Genomic DNA, 14,785 nt, shown 5'->3' with positions numbered 1-14,785 from the left:
AATTTATATTGGATGCAAGTCAATTTGCCCATGGTTCGATGCCGAACTCTGTTTGAGTTACCATACTCATATGAATATTTACAACCTCTAGAAATAATCCCTGGAATTTTGCCCAAGCAGAATCTGCAAAATATGCTGCTTGATTTTCTTGGGGACTAGAACTGTGTTCAAGCAGCTTTGAGGAATATCAAAATATATATTGTCATAAATCCTCATGCGCTCGCGATGACCATACCGCACCACCCACAAAACAAACCAGAGCACCAGCCCCTCCCCTCTGCGACAAGGATAAATACTAGTATCCACGATGATGGGCCCTTGTGGGACACTCGCTTGGATTGGATCCAACGATTCGCCATTTGGCCAACTGCCAACAACCACGACAGGGCCAAGGAAGACACCAAGAAAATTCCACTGCCGTGGTCGGGTTAGCATTGCAGCACCGCCACCCTCGACAAACGGTCGATGCACAACAGGAAGAACCGTTTTGAATAGCCCGACTAGGGGGTGCGAGAGGATGTCCCCTGTATGACCGATGCGCCGTTTCGGCATCAGTTCGACTGGGATCCCTCAAACCAGTCTGCCCCGCCACAATCGCTTGCAACCCCCACCGGGCTTTAATGATGTCAGGGACTTGCCTTGGGAAAACTAGCGATGGCTAGGATCCAAACCACAGGCGCCAGCCCTTAGCAAACTTCCGTAGTCGGGAACTTGGCGAGTTTGCGCATCTGATTGTGAGAGGGAGAGCGTTCTGAGCCTTTTTGTGGGACCAGGAAATCAGCCTCGTCGGTCAGCCACGAGTTAAATAGTTACTTTCATCCCCCGCTGCGGCCGTTGCTCCTCGCTGTTAACTGATTCTTCTACTACTACTTCTTCTTCTTCTTCTGCTTGGCTGCTCGTCTGGCAGTCATTTGTTGAAGCGTTTCACTCTCTTTTCCTGTTGTTTCATTGCAGTGAAGAGAGTCGCTGTGAAAGTCTTAACGTACCATCAACTCTGGCCGTCGTCGTCGGAATTGTTTCAGTCTTCCTTTTATTATAAGGCCATTCGGGTATCATTTTTACGTGGGACTGCTGAGAGCTTCAAGTTTTGAAAACAAAAAAGATGGCTAATCCAAATCCACCTGGCTGTATGTACTTCTCCGGGCTCAAGTCGAGTTAAGCTAGTAATGATTGTTATACTTACCAGTGCTTAGCTGGACAACATTTCGCCGCGCAACCCGGACAGTATCCACCGCAGCAATATGGAGCTCCTGCTCCCCAGGCCTTCCCTTCACAGGGACATCCACCCCAAGGTGGGCATCCTTCCCCCCAGCAGGGACAGTACCCTCAGTACGGAAACTACCCTCCCCAGAGTCCATATCCGCCACAACAGGGCCAACCATATCCTCCACCTGCACAGTACCCTCCTCCCGGTCAGTATCCTCCACCGGGTCAATACCCACCCCAACATGGCCAGTTTCCGCCTCAACCCTATCCCCAACAATATCAACAGCCACAGGGGCAATACCACCCTCCACAGCAGCAATATGGATACCCCCAGCAAGCTCCACCAGCAGGGTATAACCCACAGCATCCAGGTGCTCCAGGGTACGGCGCACCTCCTGCCGGCCTGAATCCTCCGATGCAACCAGCTCTCGCTCTAGGAAACATGGTCGGAGGTCCATCGATAGGCTACATTCCAGGCCAGATGTCGGCAGGTGATCTATCAGTAGATGCTGATGCCCTCCGCGCGGCCATGAAAGGATTCGGCACAAATCAGAAGGTTCTCATTAGCATTCTCTGCAAAGCAGACCCACTCGCTATTGAAAGGCTAAAGGATACATTCTCGAAACGCCTTGGACGTGATCTGAAAAAAGACATCATCTCCGAGACGTCCGGCAACTTCGAAAATGTCCTTGTCGCACTGGTTCACGGCCCGCTTAAGCAGGATGTCTATGCCATCAGGAAAGCCCTCAAGGGAGCAGGTACCGATGAAGCGATACTTGATGACGTCCTGCTCGGCCGATCCAACGCTGATCTTCTAGCGATCAAACAAGCCTACTCAGCCGAGTTCAAAGGTCGCTCTCTCGAGGCGGACGTCAGAGACGACCTCTCTGGCGATGTGAGGGCGCTTTACAATATTGTCCTGACTGCGTCGCGGCCTGAAGAGAATGTGCCAATCACTGCTGATGCAATAAACCAGACCGTCAAAGACCTCCATCATGCGATGGGCACACTTATGCCCAACGCAGCCGTCGTCAGCAGAATATTCGCACGCCACTCACATCACCAGCTACGCCAGATAAAACAGCAGTACGACCTGCAATTCAAGTCCGTGCTCGAAAGAACTGTTGAGAGTAAATTCTCCGGACACATCAAGGCAGCACTTGTCGCGATACTGCAAAGTGCAGTGGACCCGATCAAACGGGATGTTGAGGGACTTGAGAACGCAATGAAAGGCTGGGGGACCAAGGATACGCATCTCGTCGAGCGGCTCGTTCGGATTCACTGGGACAGAAACCGTATGCAGCAGGTCAAAGCTATGTATAGAGGTATCTACCACAAGGAACTCGCGGATAGGGTTAAGGGGGAGACCAGCGGCGATTATAAGGCGGCGTTGGTGGCGATTTTGGAATGATTATGAGAAAATGGAGTTTGGTTTCTAATTTTTTTAATTTATATATTTTTACTTCGGAGAAGTTGTTTTCGTGCATTTCTCCTGGTATCCATGGATATATTTTTTAATGCCACACGCTTGCCCTCATTTTCGACTCCGTTCCCCTTCTTCTTGTCTTTTCTCCGGTTCTGGCTTCCGCTTGAGACTCGGAATGCACTGGTTCACTTTGTCCAGTCCCTTTGCCTTTATATATTACCCATCATGTTCTGCACAAGTATTACATTGCGCATTCCCCTTTAAGCGGGAAAGTTTCCGCAAATGAAAACATACATTTCATATTTCTAACCAGCGGCGAGGCTGTAAATGAATACACATATGTATATATTTGTATATTTACCCCAGCTTAAAACGAGCTGTGGAATGCTAGTTTCTTTCGTGTGAGGTTTTATTTTTTATTTTTTACTTTTTTTATTTTTTTTGTTTCCATCAAGTCACGGATCATGTATGAGGGGGATCACTACGGCTTAATCATGACACATGCACACTATATTTATGGATTGTAAACGGATTGTAAGTAAATGTACACGGAAGGTTGATATTAGGAGTGTATGAACTTAAAAGAATCGAAACTTCTAGCATTGGGATCAAAAACACAACACCCCACACATACAGACAAGTATTCCCCTTGCTAACGCCCAACTTGAATTCATTTCATTTTTCATTTCTCATCATCACTTCGTAAAGCTCGTGTGTATGTACAGTATACCGTGATCGTGCAGAGAGGAATCAGTCGTCGAAAATATATTGTGGCCGGATAGACATAGTATATATGACTCGTGTATGGATTGAATGGTTATAAGAAGGATAAGAACTTTGGAGATGGTAAGTTAGTTTGATATATTTATAAGAGTTTCGAAAGAGTAGTGGGGGGTATTTATAGCATACCCATACCTTCTAATCTGCCTTAAAGTCGGTGACTCATTTGGACGTTTGTTTCACCGCGACCAACTCCTATGTCCATCTTCAAAATCCGCACCTTTGGAAAGAAGTAATATCCTGATCCTGATTTATCCCGCCCTTCCTCCGATAAAAACAAATGCACCAAAAGATGACGTCAGAAGCTCTCCGCGCCCCCAAACCAAACCCGCAATATCAAAGTCAGCAATAAAACACGATCGAAACAAAAGTAAACAAACAAACGAACAATAATACTAAAAAGAAAAGGAAGAAAAGGAAGAAAAGAAAAAGAACAGATCTCTGCAGCTACAGTGCATGCAGAAATATAACACCCCCAAATTAAACCATCTAAACCAAACCCTCAACCCCTTCTGCCTCTTGCCTCCCCATCCCCATTCCCTTCTCCCTCCTCCCCACTCTCATTACCTCCATTCCACAACCTCCCCACACTCTCCCGCACACTGAACCCGCCAAACAGCCAATCGTTCGCATGACGCCCGCAATGGTTCACAGTCCCCGACAGCCGCCGATTGTCGCTGAGGCTGCTGCCTCCGCTGCTCTTGCGCTTGGGGTGGCCGAGAGGGTTCGAGTGGCGTTTGCGCATTACGTGGCTTTGTGTTGGAGTGGTAGGGGTGGTGGTGGTGATTGTTGTTGGGCTGGCGACGAAGGGTGCAGGGGATGTTGTGCGTTGGCCGGAGTGGGTGGTGCTGGTGGTAGTAGTGGTGGAGGACGGGGTGTCGCTATTGTTGGTTTCGGTGGTGGTTGCGCTGGAGGTGTCGATTGGGGATGGACACGGAGATTTGGAGCGGTAGCGGAACAAGCGGCGGGCTGGCGCTGTTTTTGTGGTGGTGGTGGAGGTGGCCATTATCGTCGTGGAGGCCTCGGTGTTTGGAGAGGTTGGTGATATGGCGGTTGTTTCCGATACCGTTTTTGCGGTTGAAACGGGTTTATCGTGCGATTTTTTCCACATTCGTCAGGTATCTTTGAAGAGGAGTATGGATAAGTGATTGTTATCGATTGGATTGCTCCTATCGAAAGACTATATGGTGGCCTTGGTTGGGTCGATTGATAGTTTTCAGCGCAAATTCAATTGCGGATCAGCAGCCAGCTTCGTCAAGAAGAGTGCTTTCCCTCGATATTTTGGCCCGTGGTAAGAAAGTAAAATAGCAATTCTACAGCTATCGTGTTCTTATGTTGGATATCAAGTGCGGATGTATCATAACAATGCGTAGGATCTCAGATCTTGTGTCTGGAGATCATGCACCAAGGGAGAGACGAGACGCACTGCGTCGGTTACTGGATAAGTTGATGTTAGGACAGGACAGGCTGTGTGATAGGACAGAAGGGTAGGGACACCGGAGTCAATTCTATTGCTCTGGTGTAACTATTTAATGTTTGTCTCGATCAACGGACGAAGAAGATGTATTATTAGAGACCAAGAAAGGCTGGATGAGAACAACAGAAAAAATAAATCAAAAACAAACAAACAGGAGATGCGGGGGAAAGCGACGTATTTATCTTCATCCAGTATTATGATTCCACCTGGGACCGCATCTGCAAGCCCACATTCCATGATATGCACCATTGTCTCCATCCCGTGGGTCTCGGCTGCTTTCTTAGTTCCTCGGCGGGAACGCGGATTTTGACAATCGCCAGGACTGAGTGGTTCCCCCCGTCACTCCGTGGCTACGGAGAGGAATAATTACTGATGAAATGCTGCTCCTCTAATTATTTTTGGAGGCACTAAGTGAGTCGAGATGGTGTAGTCGGTCGGCTGCTCCGCGGCCCGGGATCGTCAACCTAGGTTGACCAAAAGTCATTCCATTTGGGGCTCTAGACAGCCTGGCAACAGTTCGATCACGCCGTTCTCGCCCTACCTCGTCGAACCACTTAAATGTCACCGACAGAGCCGTCTCCTTCCTACCCAAGCATTGTAATTTGCATGAACCCATGAATCGAAAGCAGAGTGTTTGGAAAATCTCTAACACGCAAGTTGGGCCAAGTCATCGATGTTGTGAAAAATATGCTCTGCGAAATGGGGACTGATAGCGGCGGGGCAGATGGCCAATTGGCATCCAGATTGGGAACGGGATCAGTGGACTGACCAATTTTGGCTGTTGATTCTGGCCAAATTCGGCTGCATATGGGCACCAATGCATGCAAGGTCCAATCCAAGATGACTTAGCCCGTCGCTTACTGACGATGACGAGGTTTTGCGAGTGCTGGGCATATGCCGCGACTACCAGCAATTTCCCGCACAAGCTACCCAAATCAAGTCCCAGTTGCCTTTTTCCGCTTTACTGGGCTTGTCTGCTAGATCGTATTCTTTCCCTTGGCTCATGAATGAGTTGATGTATTTCCCCGAGGAGATTTCTCCGCGTGCCAGCCGTGGTGATATGTATGCAGGAATCATCGGGCCGGGACAGCATATAATCCCGTTGAACTGTCTGTCTTAAACAGTCCTTCCGGCATCACGTCGGAATCCGATTTGTGAAATGATTCAACAGGAGATGATTCATCACCCACTTTTGTGGCTGCCGAAACGGCCAGTAACATCTCGGGGATTGGCGGCTCAATCTTCTCAAGTGACTGCAGCAACTGCCAATAACTATGACGATAACTAATGATTCACCCAAGGAATAATAATGCGTTATCCAGGGATGTTTATCTCGTTGTGGGCCAGATTGATGATTTCCCCCAATGAGTTTCGTTCTCACAAAGCCATCCTTGTCACCGCCATTGGGGCCATACCCCACTTAGTTCGGCAAAAGTGGTTCACATCAGTCCCTTCTGGCGCCCTTCTGGAAAACATCATGGCTTGTTCGGTGCCCTCCCATTCGCTAAGGCCCCTGGTAAAAGCGGCCTGACAAGGCACTCTGCATCCTATCTTGGTCAAGATCAGCCCGGCTTGCTCGCATACCGCTTGTTTTTGAATCACACAGATTGACACTGGCCCGGACCCTTGATGACGTCTCCCAGTCTCCACAAGGATCTGGCCAACTTTGTTATCTTGTCTTTTTGGAACGGCCTCCTGTTGAAAACATTTCCATGAAGCATCGATCACAATATGGATATCAGAAGAGTGCTAAACAAACCTCTCACCTTTCTTCCGGATTGTAGGACGTATTGAAACAGTGTTGATATCAGATATTTTCGAAGCGTAACGAGGCGGACTTCATCCATTCCACGGCCGTACTCCTTGGTTGGTTATCAGTACCACGTTCTTAGATTGCCAATCAGTTTGCCGGCCGGAGATAGACAACTGTACGGGTCCCGGGACTCGATCTTGCGATATCACCGGTTCTGAAGGAGCTGTTGGTACAAGACGGCCCTCGGCAAGCGAGCCTCGCTAAACGTTGGATGGAACATTCCGGGGTTCCAGGGTTCCAAGACTCTTGGCGCCTTCCCGCCCTGGATCCATGGGCGCTCTCCGCCGTCAGGTGATTTTCAGCCGCGCCCCGCCAAGGAACTAAAGCGTCTCTCACATGCCGAACACTGACATTATTCTGGTCAATCCCAGTAGGACCGATGCACGGCCGATGCACGACGTATGCACTACGCTGTATGTGTCAATGGGGCTATTTTTTGGGATCTTGCTTCTCCCATTGGCCGCGGAGATGGCTGTGACGTAGAGCCAAGAAACCGCGGAGTGCTCCGCGGCAGTGTCTTCCGCTGTTTGGTGTTTACTGGGTATACACGACTCCGTGAATCTACTACGTACATCGACGATGGATGTTTTGTGGATTAAATCGCGTTGTTCCGTCCAGTGGTAACAAAGAAATAATGTGAGCATTGAATGTGAAAGCCTCATTCCATTGAAATACCAGTTGGAGATATCCTATTGATTAATGAGTGTTGGAAACGAATGAGGCGAACAAAACCAAAAACAGAAAATCTAAAAGTTCCCCAAATTTCCCAAAATTTCCCGCTGCGGCTCTTTCCTTCCAGAGTGAAAATGGTTCGAGTACTACGGAGTATTAAAAATTAAACCAGCAGATCCCTAATTCGCGCTCACCATCATCTCAGTGACCTGGTCCTGGTCCCATCGAGCCGTACTTTCGCCGTCCTTTCTTCCACAAGTCCCTTCTCCTTAGCCTTCCTTGCCATTCCATTGTCGGATGTCCGTCAGTGAGTGTTATTCAACCTTCTCCTGATAGCTTCCTCCATTTCACGCGCCGTCATATTAAGGGACTCATAATTGTTCCGAAGGAATCCGATCTCACTCGGTGCTGCGTTGATCAGGTCAGCTCAATGCCCTTGTTCTCCCATGCATAGTTCGATCGTATGGCGGACGAATAAATGTTTCTTCCTTTTCCTGCGTAAAGTGAATAAAAGGAAATAAATGAGCACTCACAATATTTATGCATCTCTGGAGAGCCTTCCTCCACGTCAACTCTAACATCAAGATTGACCATTATATCTCTGACATTGGGATCGCCAAGCATGCTAAACACCCCATGTACAGATAAGAAGAAGCCTCCCGTAGAATCGATGTGGACATCCGGAAATACTGCCCGAAGCTGAAAGTTTTGGCCATCATCTACAGGCACGAGAGCGGCAGATAATTCCACCTCATATTCTTCAGGGCCAGGGTCGATTCCCTTCCAAATATTCAATTTTGCTTGACTGGCTCTGATGTGTTGCCTTACGACCTCTGGAGGCAAGTGAGAAACAACATCAAATGTAGCCACGATGGGCCAGCTCATGCGTTGACCCGGAGAGATTCGCAATGGAGGTTGGATATCGAATCTCATGTTGACGTCGAAATAGCGCTGTGTCATGTTTTCTATGGGGGTTTGCGGGACCTGGAAGAGGACGGTGGAATAAGTTGATTTTAGATAGCGATTCGAACTTGATTTGAATGAAAATGGGTAACAATCGGATTTGTGATGCAGATACTACAGATTGACCTCAAGCGAAGGGACATAGATGGGTTCTTATATATCCGTCAGGAAGATTGGGGGATTGCCCCGGGCCTATTTCCGCAAATGTCTCTTGGAGACTGCGAAACGTAGTTGATAGTACCGCTTCATTGAGTCTGTAGGCCCAGCGTTGTCCCGGCAAGCTTGATTGTGCCAGTTGCGTCTCCCGTTGATCGCTCGCAGCGTTGTCCCAATAGGTTCCACCCGTCATGGACGGGCCAGAGAAGCGCAGGCAAAAGCAAACGCCGGAAATATAGAAACATGAAGCCAAAAGCCCCATCACGCTTTGACCCTGTCCAGCAGACTTTTGGGAGCTCATCGCAAAGAGAAAAAGAAAAGGAAAAGGAAAGAAAATATATTATGTATAATATATAAACACCAATTTTGCACAGCATGACCTGCTCTGGTGGATACGTAATTTCAGCATCCTGTCATTGAAGAAGATATGAAACCCACGAGATCGCGTTGAGGGGGAAGAGAGGAATGAGGAGAAGGATGAAAAGGGTTCTCTCTCCTCAATTCCGAGCAAAATGCGAAGATTGGATTTTTCCTGTTGGATATCTGCCAGAGTCCTGCTCTCCGGGATGGGGGTTAAAGTTCAAGGAGGAGGATGTCAAAAGAATTATATGGTTGCATCCTGCAATGGGCGTTTGATGTACAGTGCCATTCAAGATCGACAGTTCCTCCAGTTCATATTCCACTTGAAAGAGGGTGGAAAAATCCGTGCCTCCTAGTAGAAAGATATGGAGAAGGTCTATTAGAGCCGGTCCAGGATTCCGTCAAAGGATTTTTTGGGGCGTTTGCAAGCTGTGGCTGGCTTGGTGTAACTATTGTGGTGGATGTAAAGCTTGTGAAAACAGAATTTTCTGCCACCCTCTGAAAAGTAGTAGCAAAACACTGCAAAAATAACCAAAATATCCATGTATCTCTAGAATCATTCAAATATCATTCAATTCATTCAAATACACATCTTTATCATCAAATATGTATCTTTATCATCAAATCTGTCAATATGTTCTGCAACACTCACTGTTCTACTGTCTTATAAGCTTGTAAAAAGATTTCAACTATTCTGTATCTTTGTCTGTTCAAACTGTCTATTCTGAATATTCTGAATAATAACAAGAATTCAACTGATGATAAGAAGAAGAAGAAGAAGAAGAAGAAGAAGACACAGTCAGAAGATTTTTAATTTCTATAAATATCTATTTCTAAGTCTGAGATTTTATTCAGACTGTATAAATAAGTGATTATCAATGAAATAAAGAAGTCTATAAAGATTAAGTTATAGAATATTATAATAAATGATATAACTATCAGCTTCTATTATATTCAATATACTGTAAAAAAAATAGCTGAAGAGTATATTATAAAGTAGAACTGCAAGAAGATAGAAGTTGTAAATTGTATAATAGTCATTTCATTAAATAAATATAAATCTTCAATCAAAATCATTCTTGAGAAGGAGACAGATTGAAGAGAGATTATCATTCTTTTAAAGAAGTTATATAAAAAGAAGATGAATGAATTTAGTATTGAGATTATCATCTCTTTTAATCTTTTTAATATCTCAACTCTATTCTCAAACATCTCTGTAATATATAATTCTACAGCTTTCATTGAAGTGTTGAATTTATAATTAATAACTCAGATATTGATATCAAAAAAAGTATTAGATATCAAAGAAGAAATAATCTTATCATCTATCAAATTCTCTCTCTATTGTTCTGTTAAATTTTCTTGAATTTATGAAATATCTGATAATAAAAAGCTGTTGTCTATATATACAAAATTCACAGTCATTAGTCAGCAGCTGAAGAAGACTTGAAATCAACAGTTAAATAAATACAATTCTTTATAAATTAAATATAAAATAACTATTTACTAATATTATCAAAAAATAAATTATTATAACTTTGAATAGAGTATTTATTGAATAACTTTTGATAATATTTATATTCAACTTCTGAGTAGTGAGATTATCAGTTGAATAGATGATGTTAAATGTGAATATACAATAATTAAAAATCTGTTAAAAAAGATAACAAAAAAATTAATAAATAGAAAGAAGAAAAAGAAATGAAAAAGTAAATCTATTTCTGCTTCTAATTCTTCTATACAGAAACTCATTGAATCTCTCTGTATTATAGAATCTCTGATATATATTATAATCAAGATATTCATTGACACTTATTACAGATAAGATTGATTATTGTGACGGGTTAGCACCCGTTGGTAGTTAACTTACGCAACCAACCCCCTACCGCGCGCTCACGTGCTCACGCGCGCTCATGAAGTTCTCCCACGCCTCCTCGCGATTCCGCCCCACAATCGCGCACATCTTAACACCCTAACGATTCTTCCGCCCCGCGCTCCCCCAGAGCGCGACCTCCGATATTTCTTCCGCTCCGATCCCCTTGCCTATAAGAACCCCCTCGTACGACCCCTTCTTCTGATCTTCTTTCTCTTTCTTTCCTTAATCGATTCGTAAACTGTTATCAGGATAGTGTCAAGTCCGTTGATATTGCCGTTGGAACGGATCGTACGAACTGCGCAGGCGGTACGAACGGTTTAATCTGCAACATCGGTAACATCTGCTTAATCGGTGGCACGCCCGTTACATTACGAATCGATTCATCTGCGTTTAAGGCCCGAGTGCCTAGTTATTAGTTCCTACGCCCGAGTGCGTCGATTACATTTAAGGCCCGAGTGCCTCATTACCAGTTCCTACGCCCGAGCGCGTCGATTACATTAAAAAAAAAAAAAAAAAAAAAAAAAAGGCCCGAGTGCCTAGTCGTTATATAAGTTCCTTGTTGGGTCCGAGTGCCCTCATCATTAGATACATAGGCCGTCGAGCCTAAGCGTCCGTGACACAATCGACTGTCTCACGAAGAGGCCCGAGTGCCTACGAACCGTAACGCTGCGAATAGCGTTCACGAAGAAGCTTGATAAGCTTAGCGCCGCAACGCTGCGAATAGCGTTCGCGAGGGCCCGAGTGCCTACGAATATCCCGTCCCCTAGAATCACATGTCTTTAGATACCGAAATGAGTTACCAACAAACCTACGAGCACCCGCCGCATTCGAACGCGGCGGACGATAATCTAGACCTACGAAGCATCCTCCAGCAGCAAGCGCTGCAGATGGCTGAGCTACAACGACGGCTCGCTGAGATGAGCACGCCTACGTTCACTGTTCCCCCTACGCCCGCACCTCACGAGAAGCCCCCGAGAGAGAAGCTCCCAATCCTCGACAAGTACGCAGGAGACCTAGCATTATACCTTGCGTGGAAGTCAAAAGCGAACGCCAAGTTGGACATCGATGGCCAAGCGATAGGCTCACTATCGAACCAAGCATGGTATATCCACAGCAGGTTAGATGGCGACGCGTTAGCGAAATTCCAACCCTGGATGAGCCACTGCCCAGACAACCAGCGTACGCCAGAGTTGGTCTTCCGACAACTTGACGCCCTCTTTCTTGATCCTACGCTTCAAGCCAAGGCGTTAGACTGGCTAAATGAAACTCGTCAGAAGGACACCCCGTTGGCGACCTACCTGCCTGAATTCGATCGCAAGCTCTTGGAAGCAGGCGGGCAGAACTGGGACGACGTCATCAAGATCAACATGCTGTTCAAGAATTTGAACTTCCAGTTGCATAACCGAAGCGTAGGGCGCCCGAGGCCCTCAACGTACAGCGAATACTGCGCGGACCTCCGTCTACTCGATAACGACCTGTCCCAATTCCGCGCGTTTCAGAACCGCAAAGGATTCCGCCGAACGAACGCGTACGTTCCAAATCGCTCCGCGACAACTCCCGCATCCGAGCCAGAGCCAATGGACTGGATCCCTCACGTGAATGCCGGACGCCCAAGAGTTCCCAACGTCTCGGGCAAGGACGCCGCCGACCGAATCGCCAGAGGAGTCTGCATACGCTGCGACAAGCCAGAGCACTTCGCGAATCAGTGCCCAAACGCGGTCCTCCCGAGTCGATCCCCCGCACGCGTGAATGCTGTGTCGTCCGCGGATAAGCAGGAACAGGGAAAAGAAGAGCTCTCGCCCTAAAACGCGGACGAGAGCTCAAGGAGCAAAAAGCTAGCTGGAGGTTCGAGCAGAAGATGCAAGCGGACGCGATCATGGTCCCTGCCATTGTAAATAGCTTAGTCAACGTACGAGCAATGGTAGACAGTGGTTTCCTTCACTACGCTCTCATAAATACCCAGCTGGTTGAGAAGCATAAGCTCCAGCGTATCCCCTTCCCTGAACCGCGTAAGCTCAGTGGATTCGACGGCCCCAGAGGATCCGCCTCCTACAACATGGTAAGATTTAATGTCGATGTAGGAGGGCACGAGAAAAAGAACGTTTACGCATACGAAGTACAGGACCTTGAGTACGACTTAATGCTCGGCCTGTCATGGCTTACGGAATTTGGAACCTTGTTAGACGCACGCAACCGTTGTCTTATTTTCCCAGGAAGCGACCGCGTCTATGAGAAGGATGTCGATAGAACTGCTGATCTCACTCAGATATCGGCAGAAGCGTTCAAATTGTTAACCCACCAAGCGCGTGAGAAGAAGGATGTCCAGGTGTTCGCCGCCAGCATGGCGGATATCAAAAAGGCGTTAGAGAAATTAGAGCCCAAGGACCCCAAGAAACTCCGCAAAGAACTCCCCGAATCGTATAAAGACTTCGCAGACGTGTTTGATGAAAAGGCGGCCGAAAAGCTCCCCCCTCACCGAGGACGCGGCATAGATCATACGATTGAGCTTATCAAGGAAGATGGCAAGGACCCGCAACCACCCTGGGGTCCTCTCTACAGCATGTCGCGCGATGAGCTCCTCGTCTTACGAAAAACACTCAATGGATTACTGGACAAGGGCTTCATCCGCGTTAGCAATTCACCCGCTGCAGCCCCTGTACTATTCGCGAAGAAACCAGGAGGAGGCTTACGATTCTGCGTCGACTACCGAGGACTTAACAAGATTACGCGAAAGGACCGATATCCTCTCCCGCTCATCAATGAGACACTCGAGCGGATAGGAAAGGCAAAATGGTTTACGAAGCTTGACATCTCCGCGGCCTTCTACAAGATAAGGATTAATGAAGGTGACGAATGGCTAACCGCCTTTCGTACGCGCTACGGACTATACGAATGGACAGTGACCCCCTTTGGACTAGCGAACGCTCCGAGTACGTTCCAGAAATATATTAACTGGGCCTTACGAGATCTACTCGATGAGATCGCTTCTGCGTACATGGACGATATCCTGATCTTCACCGATGGATCGCTCGCTGAGCACCGCAAGCACGTACGACAAGTACTTGACCGCCTACGAGAAGCAGGACTACAAGTGGACATTGACAAGTGCGACTTCGAGACTAAGTCTACGACCTACTTAGGGTTCATCATCGAAGCTGAAAGAGGCGTACGCATGGATCCCAAGAAGGTGGAAGCAATCCTCAATTGGGAGGCACCAGTCTCGGTAAAAGGGACTAGAAGCTTCCTAGGATTCGCCAACTTCTACCGAAGGTTTATCAAGGACTTCTCTGATATCGCACGACCACTAACGGACTTGACCCGAAAAGATGCCGTATTCCAATGGACCAACGAAGCGAGCGCAGCGTTCAAGAAGCTGAAGCATATGTTCACGAGCGCTCCGATGCTGCAATCATTCGACCCAGACAAGCATACGATTCTCGAAACAGACGCCTCAGGTTACGTGGTAGGCGGGGCACTGATGCAATACGATAACGAAGGTGTTCTGCGACCCTGTGCCTTCACCTCGAAGAAAATGTCGCCCGCTGAATGCAACTATGAAATTTATGATAAGGAGCTCCTAGCGATCATACGATGCCTTGAAGAATGGGAGTCCGAACTCATGAGCGTCGAGAAGTTTGAAATTGTCACCGATCATAAGAACCTGGAGTACTTCACAACCACTCGTAAGCTCACCGAGAGGCATATGCGTTGGTCATTGTTCCTCAGCCGTTTTTCGTTCACAATCCGTTACCGACCAGGAGTAGAGAACACCCTTGCGGACGCCCTGTCCCGCCGAGAACAAGACATGCCATCTGACGATCTGGATGACAGGTGGAAACACCGAGAGCATCGGTTAATCGACCCCGCGATCATAAAGAGTCCCACGCAACCAGATGAACCCCACGTACGCGTTAACCAGTCCCGAACTCAAGACCCCTCACTCGAAGAGCAATGGAGACAAGCGGCAGAAGCGGACGAACCCTGGCAACAGGCTGCCGAAGCTGTACGAAGCAAAGCACCCCGATTCCCCGCAGGCGTATACCCAAGAACGGACAT

General features: G+C 47.2%; 3 protein-coding genes across 3 annotated transcripts; 1 reads left to right on the top strand and 2 right to left on the bottom strand.

Moving 5' to 3' along the window:
- Window positions 1-87: 87 nt before the first annotated feature.
- HCBG_01078 (uncharacterized protein) lies at window positions 88-552 on the bottom strand (the record flags this gene model as incomplete). Its single annotated transcript, XM_045428128.1, has 2 exons — window positions 88-161; window positions 297-552. 2 exons carry the CDS (start codon window positions 550-552, stop codon window positions 88-90), a joined length of 330 nt encoding a protein of 109 aa, XP_045292103.1.
- A 550-nt stretch (window positions 553-1,102) lies between these two features.
- HCBG_01077 (annexin) lies at window positions 1,103-2,617 on the top strand (the record flags this gene model as incomplete). Its single annotated transcript, XM_045428127.1, has 2 exons — window positions 1,103-1,127; window positions 1,194-2,617. The coding sequence occupies 2 exons, from the start codon at window positions 1,103-1,105 to the stop codon at window positions 2,615-2,617; spliced, it is 1,449 nt and encodes a 482-aa protein (XP_045292102.1).
- A 3,345-nt stretch (window positions 2,618-5,962) lies between these two features.
- Window positions 5,963-8,334, bottom strand: HCBG_01076 (uncharacterized protein; the record flags this gene model as incomplete). Its single annotated transcript, XM_045428126.1, has 7 exons — window positions 5,963-6,173; window positions 6,271-6,584; window positions 6,771-6,902; window positions 7,080-7,391; window positions 7,610-7,652; window positions 7,698-7,782; window positions 7,908-8,334. The coding sequence occupies 7 exons, from the start codon at window positions 8,332-8,334 to the stop codon at window positions 5,963-5,965; spliced, it is 1,524 nt and encodes a 507-aa protein (XP_045292101.1).
- Between the last annotated feature and the right edge of the window lie 6,451 nt (window positions 8,335-14,785).

The sequence above is a fragment of the Histoplasma capsulatum genome, assembly GCF_000150115.1.
Source record: "Histoplasma capsulatum G186AR genomic scaffold supercont2.1, whole genome shotgun sequence".
In the NCBI taxonomy this organism is placed as follows: domain Eukaryota; kingdom Fungi; phylum Ascomycota; class Eurotiomycetes; order Onygenales; family Ajellomycetaceae; genus Histoplasma; species Histoplasma capsulatum.
This window is presented reverse-complemented; position numbering and strand designations above follow the sequence as displayed.